Source organism: Carassius auratus, unplaced genomic scaffold (assembly GCF_003368295.1).
Source record: "Carassius auratus strain Wakin unplaced genomic scaffold, ASM336829v1 scaf_tig00034336, whole genome shotgun sequence".
Classification (NCBI taxonomy): Eukaryota; Metazoa; Chordata; class Actinopteri; order Cypriniformes; family Cyprinidae; genus Carassius; species Carassius auratus.
The window spans coordinates 1304-20099 of NW_020526141.1; the positions used below are offsets into that span (position 1 = coordinate 1304).

At 35.4% G+C, this 18796-nt stretch overlaps 1 protein-coding gene and 1 long non-coding RNA gene across 4 annotated transcripts; both read right to left on the bottom strand.

Annotated features, from left to right (window-relative positions):
* Positions 1-1087: 1087 nt before the first annotated feature.
* On the bottom strand, positions 1088-13422 carry LOC113081413 (forkhead box protein K1-like). Its single transcript, XM_026253517.1, has 8 exons — positions 12894-13422; positions 10219-10416; positions 5048-5204; positions 4817-4963; positions 4547-4740; positions 2676-2842; positions 1474-1731; positions 1088-1362 (listed from the first exon to the last, which is right to left on the bottom strand). The coding sequence occupies exons 1-8, from the start codon at positions 13298-13300 to the stop codon at positions 1103-1105; spliced, it is 1788 nt and encodes a 595-aa protein (XP_026109302.1). The 5' UTR covers positions 13301-13422; the 3' UTR covers positions 1088-1102.
* Positions 13423-14804: 1382 nt separating this feature from the next.
* On the bottom strand, positions 14805-18257 carry LOC113081416 (uncharacterized). 3 transcript variants are annotated; one of them, XR_003282182.1, is made up of 6 exons: positions 18161-18229; positions 17912-17964; positions 17231-17327; positions 17015-17130; positions 16048-16219; positions 14805-15927 (listed from the first exon to the last, which is right to left on the bottom strand). It is a non-coding gene; the product is annotated as an uncharacterized LOC113081416 (long non-coding RNA). The 3 variants fall into 3 exon arrangements; XR_003282181.1 differs by having other exon boundaries at positions 17003-17130; XR_003282183.1 differs by lacking the exon at positions 17912-17964 and having other exon boundaries at positions 17003-17130; positions 18161-18257.
* Positions 18258-18796: the final 539 nt, after the last annotated feature.

Genomic DNA, 18796 nt, shown 5'->3' on the forward strand with positions numbered 1-18796 from the left:
GGCCTGTTGACCAGCACAGGTGGGGGATGTTTGAAGCCTGCGCAGCCAAGATCTGAAGAGGATTGGTTAAGAGCTGACGACACAAAGAAAATGGTTACAGCTCAATGACTGGAAACAGAAAAATGTAGTCTAGTTTAAAACCAATGTACACTTTGTTTTCATGCTGGCTTTGTGTTCATAATTTCCAATATATAAATAAAATGTATAATAAAAAAAAGATAAAAGTAATAATCATTCATCAATATCAGTATATATTCATTATTTTTTAATGCCATTTCAGAATCAGAACATGAGTATATAACAAAATCATGCTATTAACAAAAAAAAAACAAAAACATACAAGACATTTAAAAATTATACAATGCATTCAGGTGATACTTTTAAAATATATCAGTTAAACATCTTTAGTAGAAACCGTATAGTCCACAGGAATAGGTTTAAACATTATATTTACAACCTGAACTAATCTTGCCTTGTCATAAAAAGGTCAAAATTATCTGATATTTTAAAAGATTTACTGACACAGACACACAGTCCTGAGGGTCTGCAGTAATCCTATAATATTAAGTTGTAGTTTTGGTAACTATCATGTACATCATGACCATTTTTCACTGATAAACTGTTTTTTTTTTTTCTCTTATATTTTTACATTTTATTTTTCTTCAAATTTTCTTTTGTTATGTTTCCATTTTCAATTTATTTATAATGTAAAGTAATTTAGCTGTGTGTTTTCCTTAGCTTTAGTTTATTTAGTATTATTTTAGTATCACTGATAAACTGTTATAGGTTATTTCATATTTTTATTTTATTTTTATATTTTTCGTTTTCATTTTAGGTCTATTTAAATTGATAGTAAATTAATTTTGTGTTTTATTTAGTTTTATTTGATTTGGTGTTATGTATCATTGATAAGCTGTAACTATTTGAAAAACAAACTTTTTTAAAGAATGTCAAAACATTTAAAAAAATTACAAAATGAATTAAACTCATGATGCAAAGGTTGTATCAATTCATTGCATGCATGAATTGCATTTCTACGTATTTTACAGTAAATTAATAGATCTAGAAAAAAAAAAAAAAAAGTATGTTACGATGCTTACATTTAAAGCAAGTAAAAAAAAAAAAAATCATGCACTGTAAATTTCACATTTACTGGCTTCAGAACAATGCACACGTACCATAAGCACTGGTCACAGGAAGAGCATGTTTTACCATTCTGAGCAATGGTCTGCACAGGAAGCTGGTGAATGGCGCTCTGCTGGACAACAGTGTAGCTCTGCTGCCCTCTATTGATCGAGCTTATGTGACTCCCTACAGCCTGAATCACTCTACTGCCAACCACAGGCATCTCCTCCACTGCACCTACACAGACCATAGAAAGACTGTTGAAGACTGTTCATAGAGAGTGCACATTTTAACAACTTGACATCCATGTAGAGTTTGCAATAAAAAAGAAGAAATGGGTAGTTGTACCTCTCTGATCTCCATGTCCCTCTCCAGAGCCTGAAGAGGTGGTGTTAGCCAGGATGTAGCCATTGGGGGAACTGGTCGAGGTGGTCAATACACGGACCATGGTGACAGCTGGCGCCTGCTGCACCACATGGATGGCCTGACCAGAGGCCTGGGAGGAGCTAATGATGGAGGCAGGCATGTAAGCCACAGGCTTGGGCATCGCGGCTGAGGACTGAGGAGGCACAGCCATGATTACAGGCTGAGCGCTCACTGGAGAGCCTGAGAGACGAGAGGAGTCCCAGGAAATATATTTAGGCTTGAGAAGTCACTCTGAACTAGTAGCTTGCTAAGATAGCATAGATATAAAAAGTAGTTAGCGACATTACAAGTTATAACAAAAAAAACTAAAAACAAACAAACAAAAATGAACCCAAATGAAAAAACCAAACCAAACAAAATACAAAACTAGACCATAAAAAATCAAACCGAAAACAAAAAAACTAAACAGGCATAAAACAATGAGGTTCAATTACATAAATATACCAAAATAAATAAATACTAAGAGAAAAAAATTAAGAAATATATAATACAGTGCTACACATTTTTGCTACAAATAAGATGGAACAAAATGCCATCCAGGAACTTCTGGGAAAACTTTTGGAAAAAGTGATGACTATTGAAACTAACCAAATGAAGTGATTCAACGAGCTTGTAAGGTTGTGTGTGTGTGTGTCATACAATATGACATTTTCAATTAATAACTTATAATTAGTAACAGATTTTTCAGTTCTTAACCAGATACAAACAGTACATTCACGGTAAGCCATATACATACATACATACATACATACATAGCAAATCACATCTGCTTAATTGTCAAATGCTATATTATTGCCCAATTACACATTAATATTTGATATATAGTATATCCTACTTTACATGCATACATACAGCATACTCATGTAAAGTAATATATAGTGTATAGCAAATCTCAGCTTTGTGACTGTTTATATCAGTCACATAATATAAAGTTAGCTTAGTAGGGCGATATGTAATAGTGTATAAAGCAAATCACAACTGGATTATTTATGTCCTCACAAAATGTGAACAACAGCTGAAAAGCTACTATACTGAAAAAAAAAATGTAGGCAAGTTAGTATTGTTTCTGTTTGGAGACTTTATATCAGTCGGTACTGCTGTGTTATGAAAGGAAACACGCTCACCTGGTGCACTCTGGGAGTATCGGTACTCGGGCACAGAAGCAAGCTTAGAACCAAAGTCATGCTCATGAGACACTGGTGATCCTTCGCGTGACAGACACTCGGGGGTCTGGAGGCCGCTCGAGTGTGGAGAGAGGAGGCCGGAGTGGGTGGGAGATGCTGGAGCGCTCCTGAAACCAACAGAATGATCGGTCAGTCACACGCAACTGACATCCTGCCACACAGAAACTCTCAAACACACGGTGAATGCTACACATACTTGTTCAGATGTTCCTCGCCAAGCAGGGTCAAAGTGGGACAATTTGAATGGAAACATTTTCCACTGTTAAACTTTTAACAACTTTAAGAAATAAGTGTGAATTGTTTGAGGGAGAAGCTTTCAAAACACTGCTCTTTTTGTGTGAGTTTGGGGTGACACTAGAAAATAATGGGTTGGTGCCAACATGGGTGCAGAAATGGGACACTTTGCTTTTACAAAAATAAATGGCCTTTAAATAGATGGCACCTCATTAGCCAAACTCAATTTTAGATGGGGGTGTCTTACATTAAAGGTGCAATAGGTGATTGTCTTCAGAATTTTTTTTTGTTATACTGGTTGAAGGTCTCTTCATATCCTGATAGCAATCATTAATCAGTGCTAATCAGGCTAATGTTAGCATTTCCCAAGATCTCCTAATTGCACCTTTAACTGTCATGACATTACATTACTATGATAACATGAAAACGTAAAAATACTAAACTACTACTTATAATTTTGTTTTATTTATTAACATATGCCTTGTAATGATAATGTAATGTTATGTATTAACTAATGTTAATCACTACCATTTGAAATGTTAAACTTTGCATAATTGTATCACAATGTTAATAAGAGATATATAGAAAAACTTTAAGCAGGACAGCAGTGTTTAATTTTGCATTATTTTATATTATTATTGGGATTCTTTTGGTGAATAAAAAGTTCAAAAGAAGAAGAAAAAAAATCTTTTGTAACATTTTTGTAAAACTGTCTTTACTATCACTTTTTGCCAATTTAAAGTGTCTTTGTTGAAAATGATAAATTGTTTAACACTGTTTAACATTTTCTTCACACTGAAAGGGTTAGTTGATCCAAAGATAAATTAATTATTAATCTGTGAATGTCTTGCAGGATGCCATCAGCCTGTCCCCTGGTCAAATGGTACCTCCTACTGAAATACTAATACACTGCCATTTTCAATGTTATATTAGGTCTAGTGGATGAAACGATAACGATAATTATCGCAATTTAATTTTCCTAGATAAAATAATAACAAGAGTTGGATAAATGTTAATGTGCTATAAGCAGAATGAAACGGCGTGGCTCATTTGAACCTCACCACACGGAGCATTTCTCTGCTCGGCTCAAAGTTCAAGCAGCAGCGCAGCAGGAGCTCACTAGAACAGATGAGTTTACTCGCTGATGTTCTCAGTCACACGACTCTAAACAGTGCTGTGAGATCCAGTGTGAAGCACTCAAATTCATTGACAAACCCAAATGACTCGTGATTTAAACTAGTTTAGAGCCAGATGAAACAGCGCTGACAAACAGCAGAAACACTGCGCGCAACAAGACAGTCAATCTACAAATCACTATGGATTTGTTTAAAGGCAGAGAGCACAAGGATGGGTGTGATTTATGCTGCTTTACCAAATGAATCCTTAAACAAATGAAACGGATCAAATACAAAGAGGTGGCAGACTTACTTTGTTCTGCCCAGTGAAGAAACAGACAGAAGGGGAATAAAAAGGGAAACAGAATAGGCTAAGCAGGCTTCTATTACATCAGACAGTGTGAGTGTTTTAAGGGGACGGTGGGTGCATGCAAAGTAAAAGTGGGGGTTCAATCATCTCACCTCGAAGACAGCGGGCCAAAGGGTGTACGGAAGCAGGACACTCCTCTCTGCCGGCGCTTTCTAAAGGCCTGTTCCACCAACTTGGACTCCGATGAGGGGTCCACACGCCAGAACGAACCTTTCCCTGGCTCTTCCTGTGAGCGCGGCACTTTAATAAAGTAGCGGTTCAGAGACAGGTTGTGTCTAATGGAGTTCTGGAGCGAAATGAGAACCCAATTAGCACAGAAACATGACAAACCAACAAATTTCAATTTTCGCAAATAAACTGACCTGCCAGCCTTTGTCGGCTGTCCTGTAGTAGGGATAATGCTTGGTGATGTGAGCGTAGATGCCACTTAGTGTTAGCTGTCTGTCCGGTGCTGACGAGATGGCCTGGACTATCAGCTGAGCGTATGAGTATGGAGGTTTGGACTCATCCTGAAGGAATAGCGAACCGTGAATCTTGTGAACAAACATACTGATATCGACACTGACATGCATTAGGATGCTGGAGGTTCTTACCTTAGGACTGTCTCCTCCTGTGGCTTCAGAGTGCTGTTCTGACACAGCTTTGGCTGCGTACTCTGCTGCCAGCTGGAGATCTGAGGTGATGTTGTGCCCGTAACGATATCCCGAGGAACCTGCACCCCGAGGGCTCGCTGGGCAGGAATTGGGAACGCTGGGTGGAGAAAAGATGAGCAGAAAGGTGTATAGAGGTCATCATCTATAACAGTCCAAGAAGATCAGAGATTAAAGGAACATGCCTGATTATTATTATTATATTCCAGTTCAATGTTAATGTCTAAAAGGAATTCGTTAGTGCTCACGAAGGCTGCATTTAATTGATTAAAAAAAAAAAAACTGTAAAACAGTACTATTTAATAGTCGACCAATATATCGTCAAGGCCGATATATCGGCCGATATTTAGCATTTTTCAAATATTGCACTGGTCGATACGTTTTTTGCGTTACTGATGTGTTTGAGGTGGGACTTTCATTTTGATGGTACACCTGAGCGCACTTAGCTCACATTCTTTGCTGTCGTCGTTAACTGTTCTGTCTAATACAGATACAAGTGTGTCTAATAATCAGATAGAACAGTTAAACAAAGGAATTAATGTATACAAAAAGTATTATAACGATTGACTTTATATTATTAGTAATAAAAAGGCAAACATTATAATACTTTCTAATTTGCCGTCAACATTAAGCAAATACTCATTTATATAATTTAAATAAATCTTTTGATGCTGTGGTTTATGCATTTGCCCTCTGTCATATTCATGTCATTTTCTCTATGTGCTGTATGTAAAATGAGGATTACCTTGGCTTTATTTGAAAAATATGATTCCCAGTGCACGCAAACTTCCCATAAAACTTCCTTTTTAATTATATTTTTATTAAATATGTATTTATTTATTTTTGAAAAATACTTTGTCATCTAAAGTAGAAGTATGTTTATTTTACACATTTATTTTTTAATCCATTGTCAAATGATTTCAAATGTCTTAAATATATTTAAAAAACTAATATTATTATTATATTGGCTATATCCGCTTACCATATAATTATTTTGGTGAAACAGAGACACATTTTTTTCGGGATCCTTTGATGAACAGAAAGTTCCAAAGAGCAGCATTTGAAATATAAATATTTTGTACCCTTTTTTTAGAAAACTAAACATCCAATATCGACCAATAAATAGTCAATATTAATAAGAAAAAACTTAATGTTACAATTTTACTCTGAATCTCTAGATAAAGCACTGTTTGCATAAAATACTACCACACAACCAGAACAACCACATCCATCTAGAACAGTCATCCCAATCAACACTTTACAGCTTAAGTTACTTTTTGGTGCAAAAATCTATACTTAAAGTTACTGCTTTTAAACCATCCGACTTGCTTGCCTTCTAGCCCGAATTTTAAATGTAGTTTAAGTGAAGTTTTGTCAGTATAAACATGTTTCCCGTTTGTTTTTACACAGAGGGACATGTTATATTGACTGCCTGTGGTAATGTTGAAAATAACCCACAACATTATAACCTATATTATAACACTTGTTATGCACCTGACATAAAAAACAATGTGCCTGTAGGTGGCCCTGTGCCCAATAAACTCAACCGTTCAGGTAAACAAACAAAATAATAACTAAGCCATTAGCCGCAGGGTTTTCCGAAATGTAACGATAATAACTATTATTTAGACTGATAGTGACAGAAATGCATCCTGAGCCAAGCTATTTTAAGGCTGTTGTTTATTGTCAACAGTTCAGTAAGTCTCCCGTAACACAGACACACCCCACCATTCCTTCACTCGCTCGGTTATTTTTTTTTACCACTGGCTTTCTGACAGCAGGGTACAACAGAGCGCTCAGATAAGGATGTTGTACTGCAGGCTCCATTGTGTTGTGCGGGCAGAGACAAACAGGTCTCTCTGAGCGGCCGGGGGAAGGCAATTGTGTGCATGAGGGCACAGCAGGCAGGGTGCATTGGGTTGAAGTCCAGTCCTGAGGCAGCATTTTCACAAGAGCTGGACCGTATTACAAAAACAACTTAAGGACAAGCAAAAAAATACAGCTTGAAACTTCTGTACTAAAACTGAAACTTCTATACTAAATGTGCATCAAGTATATGTAAGACTAAATAAAATAATTTAAAAGCAAAATATGTGTCCAAGAAATTTCGATTGGGAGTTTATATCATAAAATGGAACCAATCCCAAAGAACCCAGATTTTACATTAGGCGTCAAATGATGTTCCAACAGAGTAATAACATTGTTTATGGCACAAAAGTGAACAAAAATAATCCAATAATTTAATTACATTTTATACTATTAAATAAAATATATGATATATAAATATGATATTTTTTACACATTCAGGGTTATATTTATATATACTGTCCAAAAGCCTTTTAGAAATGACCAGTTTACTAGATTTAGATTTACTAGACTAGATGTGATGAACTCATTCAAACCTGTTTTGGGTCAACAAATATGCATAACGCATTGAATTTACATTAAAAAGCAATAACATACAGCCACTTTCAGTGCTCATCAAGTTCAAAACATAACGTGTTATAAACATTGAAGGTTAGTGAAACACAGCCACGTGATTCCAAAGGGTCATGTGCAGTAATGATTTACCGAAGACAACTATTTAACCAACTGATCATTAACCCATTTAACTACCAGACATCTTTTCTGAATAAAAAATAAAAATAATAATAATTCACCCCAAATTCAACCCAACATCTAGTTTTATTGGTAACACTTAACAACAAGGTTAAAACAGTTGACATGATCTAATATGTTATGCAATTATGAACTAAGAATATATAATATAATATATAATAACTCCCCAGGTCCAATGCCTCTCCGATAAGACATTTTATTTACTTAGGGGGCGCTGTTGGCCTACTTGTAATAAAATGAAAATGAAATACACAAGTTTTCAAATGGATTATGTAAACTTAAATATACAAAGCTCTAAATGATTGTCAGACTTGCATTTATTTATTTTTTTTTACACATTTTCAATGTTCAAATAAAATGTTAATGTTACCGCTGCATCTGTCTGGAAAACAAACAAAAGCAGTGATTGATTTATAGTTGATTCACAGTTATTTTCAAAGCTTTCATATAGAAGAACTTTGTTGTTTTTTATTTAATTCTAATGAGCAAGTTTTTATTAAAACGAACCAAAACAAAAAATAATTTGTTTATAATCTCTGCACGGGAAAGACTTCCCAAACAAAAGAAAATATATCGGTATTGGCATCGGCAAAAATCAGTTGAAAAAAAATCTGCATATCGGATATCGGCAATTGTGCATCCCTAAAATCAGCATATAAGAATGATATCTGAAGGATATTGTGACACTGTCTGACTGGAGTGATGACATTACATGAATAATTTACATTATTAAAAAAAAGTCATTTTAAATTATAATATTACACAACATTAATGTCTGTACTGATATTTTTTTATCAAAAACAAATGCAGCCTTGTTGAGCACAAGATAAATCATTAACCTGTTAACTGTCACTCACGTTTTTGAAGATAGACTTGTGCATGATGTGCATGATACAAACCAAAATTTTTATAATTCATGACTGAAAACATTTTGTAACATGATTTTGATGTGCCATTTACATGGTAATGCAATGTCTGATTTTAAAATGGGTTTTAAAGGATGAATTTTGAGATTTTATGTTTTCAAGTGATATATAACTTCTGATGATTTCTAAAATGTTATAGAGAAAAAGGCAACGAGGAAGTCTTTTTTTTAAACAAAGGTCAAAGCTCCTTTTGTAATGTAGATTTCTGAGGGTGCACTCTTGTCATAAATTAATCTATTACTTTTCCTACATAATTTTTAACAAAAAATATTGGTATAACATATATTTGGGAGTCTTAGACCTTTCCAACGATATATAGTTTGTCAAGATTAGATTAAATTTGATTGTAATATAGTATAGTCAAGGTAGGCGTCCCATATACGGGACGGGGTGACATGTAACAGGTTAAAACTTGATTTAGACACCAAACCTTTAGATGATAGTGAACAATATATATTAACAATCCTTAATGTATTAGTAACAAACATCAATTAACAATGAAGAGAAAAAGGTAGCTCAATGTTAGTTTATAATACGTATGCATAACTGATGTCAACCTCATTGTCAAGTGTTATCCAACATCAAAATTTTACTATTCTATTAATTAAAAAACAAACAAACAAAAAAAAAACAGACAGTGGGGTCAAATATGCGCAAAGGAGAAGCTGATATTGCAGGTTGTACTGTACATGGCAGTTGTTCAAGTAGCTCCATGTGTGGGGAATTCAAAGGTTTACGCACATCTGCAGCTTGTGCAGAAGGCTGAAAATCTGGGAAATGTCCCTAATCTAATCACTCCACGCTGAGTGTATCCTACAAGAGAAAAATATTACAGTAGAAGTGCAGCTCAGCCGTCGAGAACTAGTTCCAATGCTTGTAGAGCTGAATAGAAGGAAATACTCCCCCCTCCAGTAAGTGAAGAGGAATCAGGAAGGACAGAAAGCATGTGTCTGTTTGTGTTGGGTGTAGAAACAGTCCAAGAAGTGGGATGAAGGGGGTGTTTGGAGGCCTCAGAGAGAGGAAACTATCTGTGGCTCAAAACAACAAACCACAACACTTTCCGACTGACCAATCAGAGCGCTCCAAGCTCAGCACATGCCATATATGGTATGTGCACACAGCATGCTCACTGTAAGAGCCACACGTGGTGCAGAAGAGCAGAGAGGCCACCAGGGGCAGGCTTTTCCCACCACTTTTGCATCTGACTACATTTACAGTGAAGCCTGATAGCTTTAAACACACATCAAAATCAAGCATCACCTTTGCATGCAAATTCTGCTGCTGCAGCATTAACTTTAGAAATGCATTCAAATCTGACTTTTGCTTAAACTACAGACAAAACAATAAGAATCTTTATTATTAATATTTTCTATACTGCAGCTTTGCACATCAAATACAATATTGCACTGCAGGTTTTTGCTTTTTTTTTTTTTCCTAAACCAAAAAAACTGAGTTTGCATTTTACTAACAATACGACAACAAAATCTACTTTCAAAAAGATCTGCAAAAGAACTAGTTCTCTGATGAAACTTTTTTTTCTGTGCGTGGTCAATTCAGATAAAGACATACCTAATAGTTCCTGTCGGTGAAGGCAGGGGACTCATCATAGTTCTGAAGTCATTTTCTGGAATGCTGATTTTCAATGGAGAGATTTGAGGGTAAAGGGGTATCACGGGGGACACAGGAGCCTCCTCCTTCTGCGTCTCCTTGTGGTACAACGCTGTAAACTGAATCTTTACCACCGTACTGGGAAATCGAAATGTGCACCTGTAGAGAAGGATATAGACACTTTAAGGCATTCGAATATGCAGAAAGCACTTTTTGTCCACCAAATCTTGAAACCAGTAAACCCACCAACTTAAACGTAATGATCCTTGACAATACTGGCATTGATGCGTGATCATTCATGCACACTTTAGCATCATGCTATATATGACAATTAAAAAGATTATATTACAATTTTGCTTAAAACTCACTTTAAACCACCACTGCGTGTTTGGAATAACTTCCTATTGTAATCTAATGTGTGTTTTACCAAATATTGTTATATGGTTATAATCCCATGTTTATTAGTTTCATGTTTCATCTGTGGAAATGTTTGCCTGGGTTTTTTATGTACAGAACTGAACACGGAAGTGTAATGGACATTTTGTCACAGGTGACAGAGCGGGTTATGAATGTGTAATATGATTGACATATGAATCAGAACAGCGATCAAGGAAGAGAAAACACAGGCAGACAGCGCTGGAAGCGGCTAACGCTTATCAGTGGAAAATGAATAGAAATTATGGTTCTGTCAAAGCTATACAATTTAAAACATGTTACATTTTGTTTCTTTGTGCAGTGGCTTAGGAGATCAGTCTTTGAGTCTGTAAAAATGGTAACAATCTGAAATAATAAAGGCAAATTTATGGACAAAATGTGAATTTGAGTAAAAATGCACCCTCCCTTCCTCCCCTTTTTCTGAGTTTTTGAACTGTCGGCCAGAGAGAATGATGAATTGGAGCACCGCCTCCACTGGATGTATTTACACAAGTGCTGCACAAGGAAGCCACTTTTAATGCTACAGCATACACACTGCCCTGCAGTTGTTTTGAATGGTTGACTTAGCATGCGCCCATTACGGGTTCAGTCTGTCCGTGTTTTCACAGCAGTCTGCAGGAATAGTCGCTCTAACCTCAATGACAACAAGCCCCACAGATCTGTTCTGCAATGATAAGACAGATGGCATACACTGTCCAAGACACAGTTAAAGATATTTCAATATGAATGAGAGAGCCAAATCAGGATTTTAATCAAATCTAAGAGTCACAAAGAGCTGAACTCTAGCAACTACTGTTCAGAAAAACTATGCAGGGACCTTTAGTCTGATCTAGTTAACTAGTTTATCCACTTCTCAATCATTAGTGTTTACATTTAAGGCTAAAACTGTCAATGGCATGAGAACTGCTTTCATTCTGATGAACTCTACAGATTACTGAAACTGAAACCAGTTTACTTGAAAACACCTAATGAAGTAGGATCATCAACTACTCACAGATTGGTTTTCTAAAAGTGACTGTTGCTGAGATAAACATAACCATTTATACTGCAAAACGTATAAGTAGAACAACAACTAAAACATGGAAAGTAACAGGAAAAATTAAATCAAATTCCAAACCCATTAAAAACTTTTAAATAAAATAAGATCATTCTCAAATGATGAAATTAAATATATTAAAAAATAATAATTCAAAGGTTTATAAGACTTTTTACTAACAACTGTAATAATTATTTACAGTTCAAAACAATCTAAACAACTAAGACTGCATGAGGATTGTGTACAAACAATGTACTACTCAAACTGTGCTGTTCGAAGTGCTTTATTATAGTATCACTAGGTTTTCCCCCTCTGTTCTTTGTCAGCAGAAGATCATAAAGCGGTTACTATTGATATGTGTCATAAATGTGGCTTGTATCTCACATCTGCCCACAAAATCATGTGGTGGATCCAGTCTCTATCATGCACACAGTTCCTGTGGTTGCAATGTGAAACGTTTAACTTTTCATGTTTGCATTTTAACCTGTCTTGAGCGCCAGCCTCAACAAACAAAAAAACAAACACTCAGGGGTCAATAAATGTATAACATTTGGATTCACACAATTTGAACTTAGAAAATCCAGATCCACTGACGGATCCGGATCCTAAATGGATATTGAGCCCAAAATGTAAAAAGTCTGATTGTTTACACACCCTCATCTTATCCCATTACTTTAAAGGAACACAACAACATTTAGACAGAACTGATTGGCTTGGTAAACATTTACTGGGGGGAAAACATTGTAGAATAAACCTAAGAAATAAAGTCATATAATTTTGGAACCTGAGAGTGAGGAAATGATGCCAGAATTCTAATTTTGGGTGAACTATCCCTTTTAACTGATTTACTAACAATCGCATATTGATGAACACACTGTCATATTATCCTAGGCCGAAACAAGTTTGGAAATCCATTCAAAGTTGCATTTCTTAAATAAATGCACAAAACTATTTGTACATCATAAACTGCAACGATCTTGAAATCGGTTTCTGACAGTTCTCGTATTCTCTCGCATGTAGTTCAGTCGGATTATGCACGCGCTGCATTAAGCACATTAATTTAATCTCTTGTATGTACAGTGCACTAGCTCTCTAAGTGAAGAAGTGCTTGCCATCTGGCCACGGAAGCTAATGTAAGGCATCAAATCTCATTTTAGTAACTTACTCCCTCGGCAGGAGAAGTGGAGGGGCGCCTCTCCTCTGGAAAACGCCGTCGACAAACACACCGTTCTTGCCGAGACAGCGCAGGTAGAAATGCGGCTCCTCGAAGGTGATCTGCAGATGTCTCCTGGAAATGAAGCTCGAGTGGCCCATGTTGACATCCACGGATCCGTGCGACGAGTTCCGCCCCACGGTGACCGTCCTCTGGCGCATGGCGAACTCGAAGTCCCTGCCTTCCAGGCGAGCGAGGGCCTGCGACGGAGCGGAGAGGGACATGGATGATGTGATCCCGGTCGAAGTCGAGGAGGAGAGAGTGTACACGGGCGGGACAGAAACGGGCACCGGGCTACAAGGCGCAGATTTGAGGGCCAGTAGGGCTCTCGCTCCGGTATCATCCCCTAAATCAGCCATTTTGTTGAAAAACACCGAGGGGATTGCAAGCGCAACGGCTATGTATTGGCAGGGTTCGCTGTGTTGCTGTTGGCGGTGGTAGTCAAAACATGGAGCTGGCGCGTGGAAAACACGTCATGGATGATCGGAGCGGAGCAGGTGCGATTTGATCCCTCGTTTACCTTTCACTTATTTTGAAACAGTTAGCGGGGAATAGTGCGATATCGTGTCTATTTTGCGTAAAGTTCGTCTCAGATATTTATTTTGTATCGATTATTTTTCATAGGCCTTACTCTAAGTTATCTGGCATATGAAAGGTTAATATTGTTGCAGTTCCAGGAACCGGACGACACGTGCGTTACATGTGGCAATAAAAAAAGAAAGAAATATACTTGATGTCGAATGCACGCGTGGTTACTCGCATTGTAACTAAACACACGAAGTTTTTTTTGGTCGGTATTATTTCTTGTTCGGTATGAAAAACCTTTCGAAAGGTCAAAATAAAGTGACGTGGTTTGAGCAGTGACGTCACGGCTCATCGACCATTCTGCGCTCTTTCTGTTTATAAACAGAGAAAGAACAAGGCAGAGGCAAGCCCCGGATGATGGAATCCCCGGATGATGGAGTTTCACAAGGACGAGTTGAAGTTTCATTTACCAACACAAGGTGTCAGACTTCACTATACAATATATGAATAGACAACATTAAATAAAACTGAGAAAAAACAACCTAGGAGTTCAACTGTTATTTTCCATTAAAAATGCCGAATTTAAATACAAATTCGATACAATTCAGAACGATCATTCATTATTCGTTTTAATCTATAATGTAGAAAAAAAACATTACTTTAAATTGTAAAGTCTTTTTCTACAGTCACGATGGAAAGCATACATTATGTAATTGCAGTGCTTGCAAGGCCTGCAGCATGTCTCATATTTCTTCATCTTTTCACACTTTTCTGCATTTCATTATGTTCCACCCATTTAATGCACATTTACTTTGTTCTTTTGATAATACCCTTTACCTCCTGATGTAATGTTTTCAAAATCTTACCGTCAGTAATCACTTTAAAGTTTGCCTGCCTGGCCTTCTGGATTATTTTACCAAAAGCCTTTCTTAGTTATTTATTGTCCTTTCTTTAACCAGATAAAAACTTTCTAAGAAAAAAAAAAGAAAAAAAAAGAAGTTATTACAGAAGTGACCTGGCAAAGATGCAGCACTACTTTATCAGAAGAAAAACAACAACAACAACACAAAAAAGTATTAACAATATTCTTTTGCTTTCTTTGTCATTTTAATGTGTTTCTTTTCTGTTTTGATTGAAATCAGGCAATGGTTTGTCTTCCAATCTCAGAAAAGGATGTAATGAAAAATAATGAAAACTTTCTAGATCAAAATCAAAAATTCATCCTGTTGGGAATTGAGTCAGCAGGAAGTGGGAAGGAAAAAATGCTGCCGGATTTCCAATAAATGAAACATGTCTTGCAACAAAGGTCTTGACCTTAAAAGATTTCTAGGTACTAGGTCGAAAAAGGCATTTTAGTTTAATTCTCAGATGTCAAAGAAAGACAGGAATATTTTTAAAGACCAAGTGAGGAAAGGGGCCTTAATGTAGGATGGAATTACAGCTGGTTACATCACATTCAATGCTGAGGTCAACTTTACTGAGGCTCCAGCAGATATTACACACAGTGCCAAACTGCACATTTACTTACTCATATAACTACTCAGAATTAAATAGCCTATATTCATTTATTTGATTAATTTGGTATACAAACAATACCCCTAGAGGTGAATCTTATGCTTATTTCATTTAAAAAATAATAGTGTTAATGTAAATGTTAAAAGTACCAAGATTGAAAAGAATATTGTATACATATAATATGATTTGATAACTGTCAATTAAAAAAAGCAGTTTCTTTCTCAATATCTGTTTTTTAGTGGTGGTTTTTCCAGTGCATGGCAGCGCAAATTAAGGCTGCAAGTGGTGTGAAAACAAACAATATCTTCCTGTTTAGTCTTCATTGACATCCATAATGCAGGACACTGGATTCAGTTTTATGGGCTTTTTGGGAACAATGAATGACAAAATTACCGCTTTTCATAAGAAAGTATTTCTCACAGGGGCACATTTTATGTGGTAAAATAATTCTGATGATATAATTGATCTTTCTAAATAGAAAAAAAACCTAAACTTCACGTCTGATTTACTGCTGCATGAATATACACTGCACTGACTGTATAATATACATTATTTGTTTTTGTTTTATAAAACATACTGTAAGTATAATAAATATAATAAATGTAATTAAATGTGCATGCAACATATTTATTACACTTCAATAAGCATTGCACAAATGACACAAATTGAATGAAGCAGGAAGAGCACCATAAATCACATAATGGCTCACTTCTATTAAATGTAAAAGATAAACATATAATGAATAATTGTGAATAATGAAATATTAAAAAGAGAATTATAATTGAGTAAATATTCTAATATGTTTCAGTCTTCATGATTAAACATTTTCGTATTATTCAGAATTATATAACGTAACTTTTTCATTGCATTATTGTTTTTCCTTGTGAGATCTTGGCATAAACTTCAGTGTGATGGGAACTTTTGGCTGAAAAGCGGCATTCCTCTTCTGAGTTATAAAAAAAGAGAGAGAAAATATACAAGAATTAATTTATTCAAGACACAAAGCAAGTCTGTTTCACACAGCTCATGTATATCAATTCTAATTGATGACTTTCAGTGTACCCACCTGTGTCTCTTTACATGTTTCCACAGTGAAAATCTGAAGCAGCTTCACAACAAGAAGTTTCATCAAGAACAAGAAGTGATCATTTGGGCGAATCTCTTTCCAATGCAATTTCCAAAGTCCAAAAGGCAGGAAAGCGTACTGGTTCATCTCTGACTTACATTCTGGGTTGAACCTTTAGTGATATATTAGAATCAAATTCAGTTTAGCAATTATTGCTTCAATTAAATGGTCTAAACAAATAGAATTCAGTGTTTGTATACCGTATTTTCCGGACTATAAGTCGCTATTTTTTTCATAGTTTGGCTGGTCCTGCGACTTATAGTCAGGTGCGAGTTATATATCAAAATTAATTTGACATGAACCAAGAGAAATGAACTAAGAGACATGAACCAAGAGAAAACGTTACCGTCTACAGCCGCGAGAGGGCGCTCTATGCTGCTCAGTGCTCCTGTAGTCTACACTGAAGACAAAGAGCGCCCTCTCGCGGCTGTAGACGGCAATGTTTTCTCTTGGTTCTTGGTTCTAAATAAATGCGATTTATAGTCCAGTGCAACTTATGTTTTTTGCCTCATTATGACGTATTTTTGGACTGTAGTCCGAAAAATATGGTACATCAAATTAAGTTTCAATGGAGAAATAAATAAACCAGTGTTGTGCAACCAAACAAGGGGATTTCCTTACACTTTATAGACCTTGCAAAATCCACATGAGAATTTTTTTTTGGTTTAGCCAGCTTAAATCTGGCACGTGGTTCTATAAACTGTTTAAATCACATGCTATAAGATAATCATATGTGAGAAAAACTGAAGAAAAATAGTTTTGGTCGTGAAAAAAACAAAATAGGGGGAGAATCTCGTAATCTGTTAGTCCTATCAATTTCACAAAGCCACATATTTGACAACAAGTTCCATTTAAAATGATAGCGTCTATAATGTGTAAATGCTATCTCTCGAACCTTTTACTGTACCTCCAACAGTCGACCACTTGTGAAATATGTAGAGTGTAAACTGTGTATTCTCTTCCATCTCTCAGCTTTACAGTTATTCCATCGGCAAAGGGGCCAGCAAGGTCTGCATTTGTTTCCTGTACAAATTCCAAAATGATGATGTTTACTGGGGCATTAAGAAATCCTCAGCTTCCTGCCATTAGCACACTTTCTGTACAACTTTGAAGGTGAGCTTACCCTTCTGTTAATTCTGTTAACCATAATTGCTTTGATCATTTCCAGGTCAGTAACCATTAATATTATATTGGGATCCTTCCATCATAGATCCTGAGCACTGAAAGGAATATTGATCAGATTACAGTTACAGTGATTCAGGCAAATACCTACAATACCATTCAAAGGTTTAAAGAAATGAATACTTCTATTTAAAAGGGTTGGTTCTTTTGAGATTTCTATTCCAAGGATCCTGACACAAAGTATAAAAAATATTCAGCAGAACAACTGTTTTCAACACTGACACGATTGTCACATGATATTGTGATTTGCTGCACAATAAACATGATCAAATCAGCATATTAGAATGATTTCTGAAGAATCATGAGAGATTGAAGACTGAAAATTCAGCTTTGCATCACAGGAATAAATTACATTTTAAAATATTAACATAGAAAGCAAGTATTTCAAATATAATGGTTTTACAATATAATAATATTACACAATATTCCAGTTTTTACTGTAAAATAATTGCAGTCTTGGTAAGCATAAAAGACTACAAAAAAAACATTAAAAACCTCAGACTTTTAATGAGCTGTTGTAATCCACTAATAAAGCACAGATTATTTAACCATCACAGCTGAAGACAATTATGCCAATTTTAAGCAAACATCATATTTAATATAAATGTATGACTATACTCACCCCCAAACTTTTCCATGCTTCTTAGCACTCTCAATATTGAAATGACAAAAACCCTAAAATACATTGTATTCATTGTAATCAAAGATGGATTAAAAGAAACACTTACTGATCCAAAATAGTTTGGAATAAACCATCCTATATTATTCCTTTGTTAAGAAACATACATAAAAAACGACAGACACAAACAACCGAAACCAAGTTCAACCTAGAGTGTCTTTAGAAATAGAATAGCACATCGATTTTACTCACCTTAGAAAACCTTAGTGAAGCCCAGTATTATACCTGCGCCTTCATGAAACACCCTTCATCTGTGTTCTGTTGCACAATAACATCACATACGTCATTTCATTGCATTTTAACTGTTCATAGTGACAGTGACACCCATTGGACAAAAAGTGTAACTGAGTTCAGTCTTATTTTATATATAGCATTTAGGATTAGGCTACAAGGTTTTATAAGCTGCGAATGGATGTTTAATATGTTCCAGTGCCGTCAAAGAAAAAAAAAGATCTATGTATCTATGTATCTATGTATCTATGTATCTATGTATCTATCTATCTATCTATCTATCTATCTATCTATCTATTTATCTATTTTTTTTTAAATAGCTTTCTGGGTGAACAGAAAGACCACATTAGCTTACATTCAGAGAAACAATTAAAAGAATGCAGATTTAAACCGAAAGGCTTAATGTTGATTTTAGTGTATATATATATATATATATATATATATATATATATATATATATATATATATATATATATATATATATATATATATTACATTTTTCTTTTTCATGAATTATTACAGTTTAGTTTAAATTGTGCTGAAAAAAGGTAATTTTATGTATATTATAATTCATACCTTTCTACTTAATTTAAATTG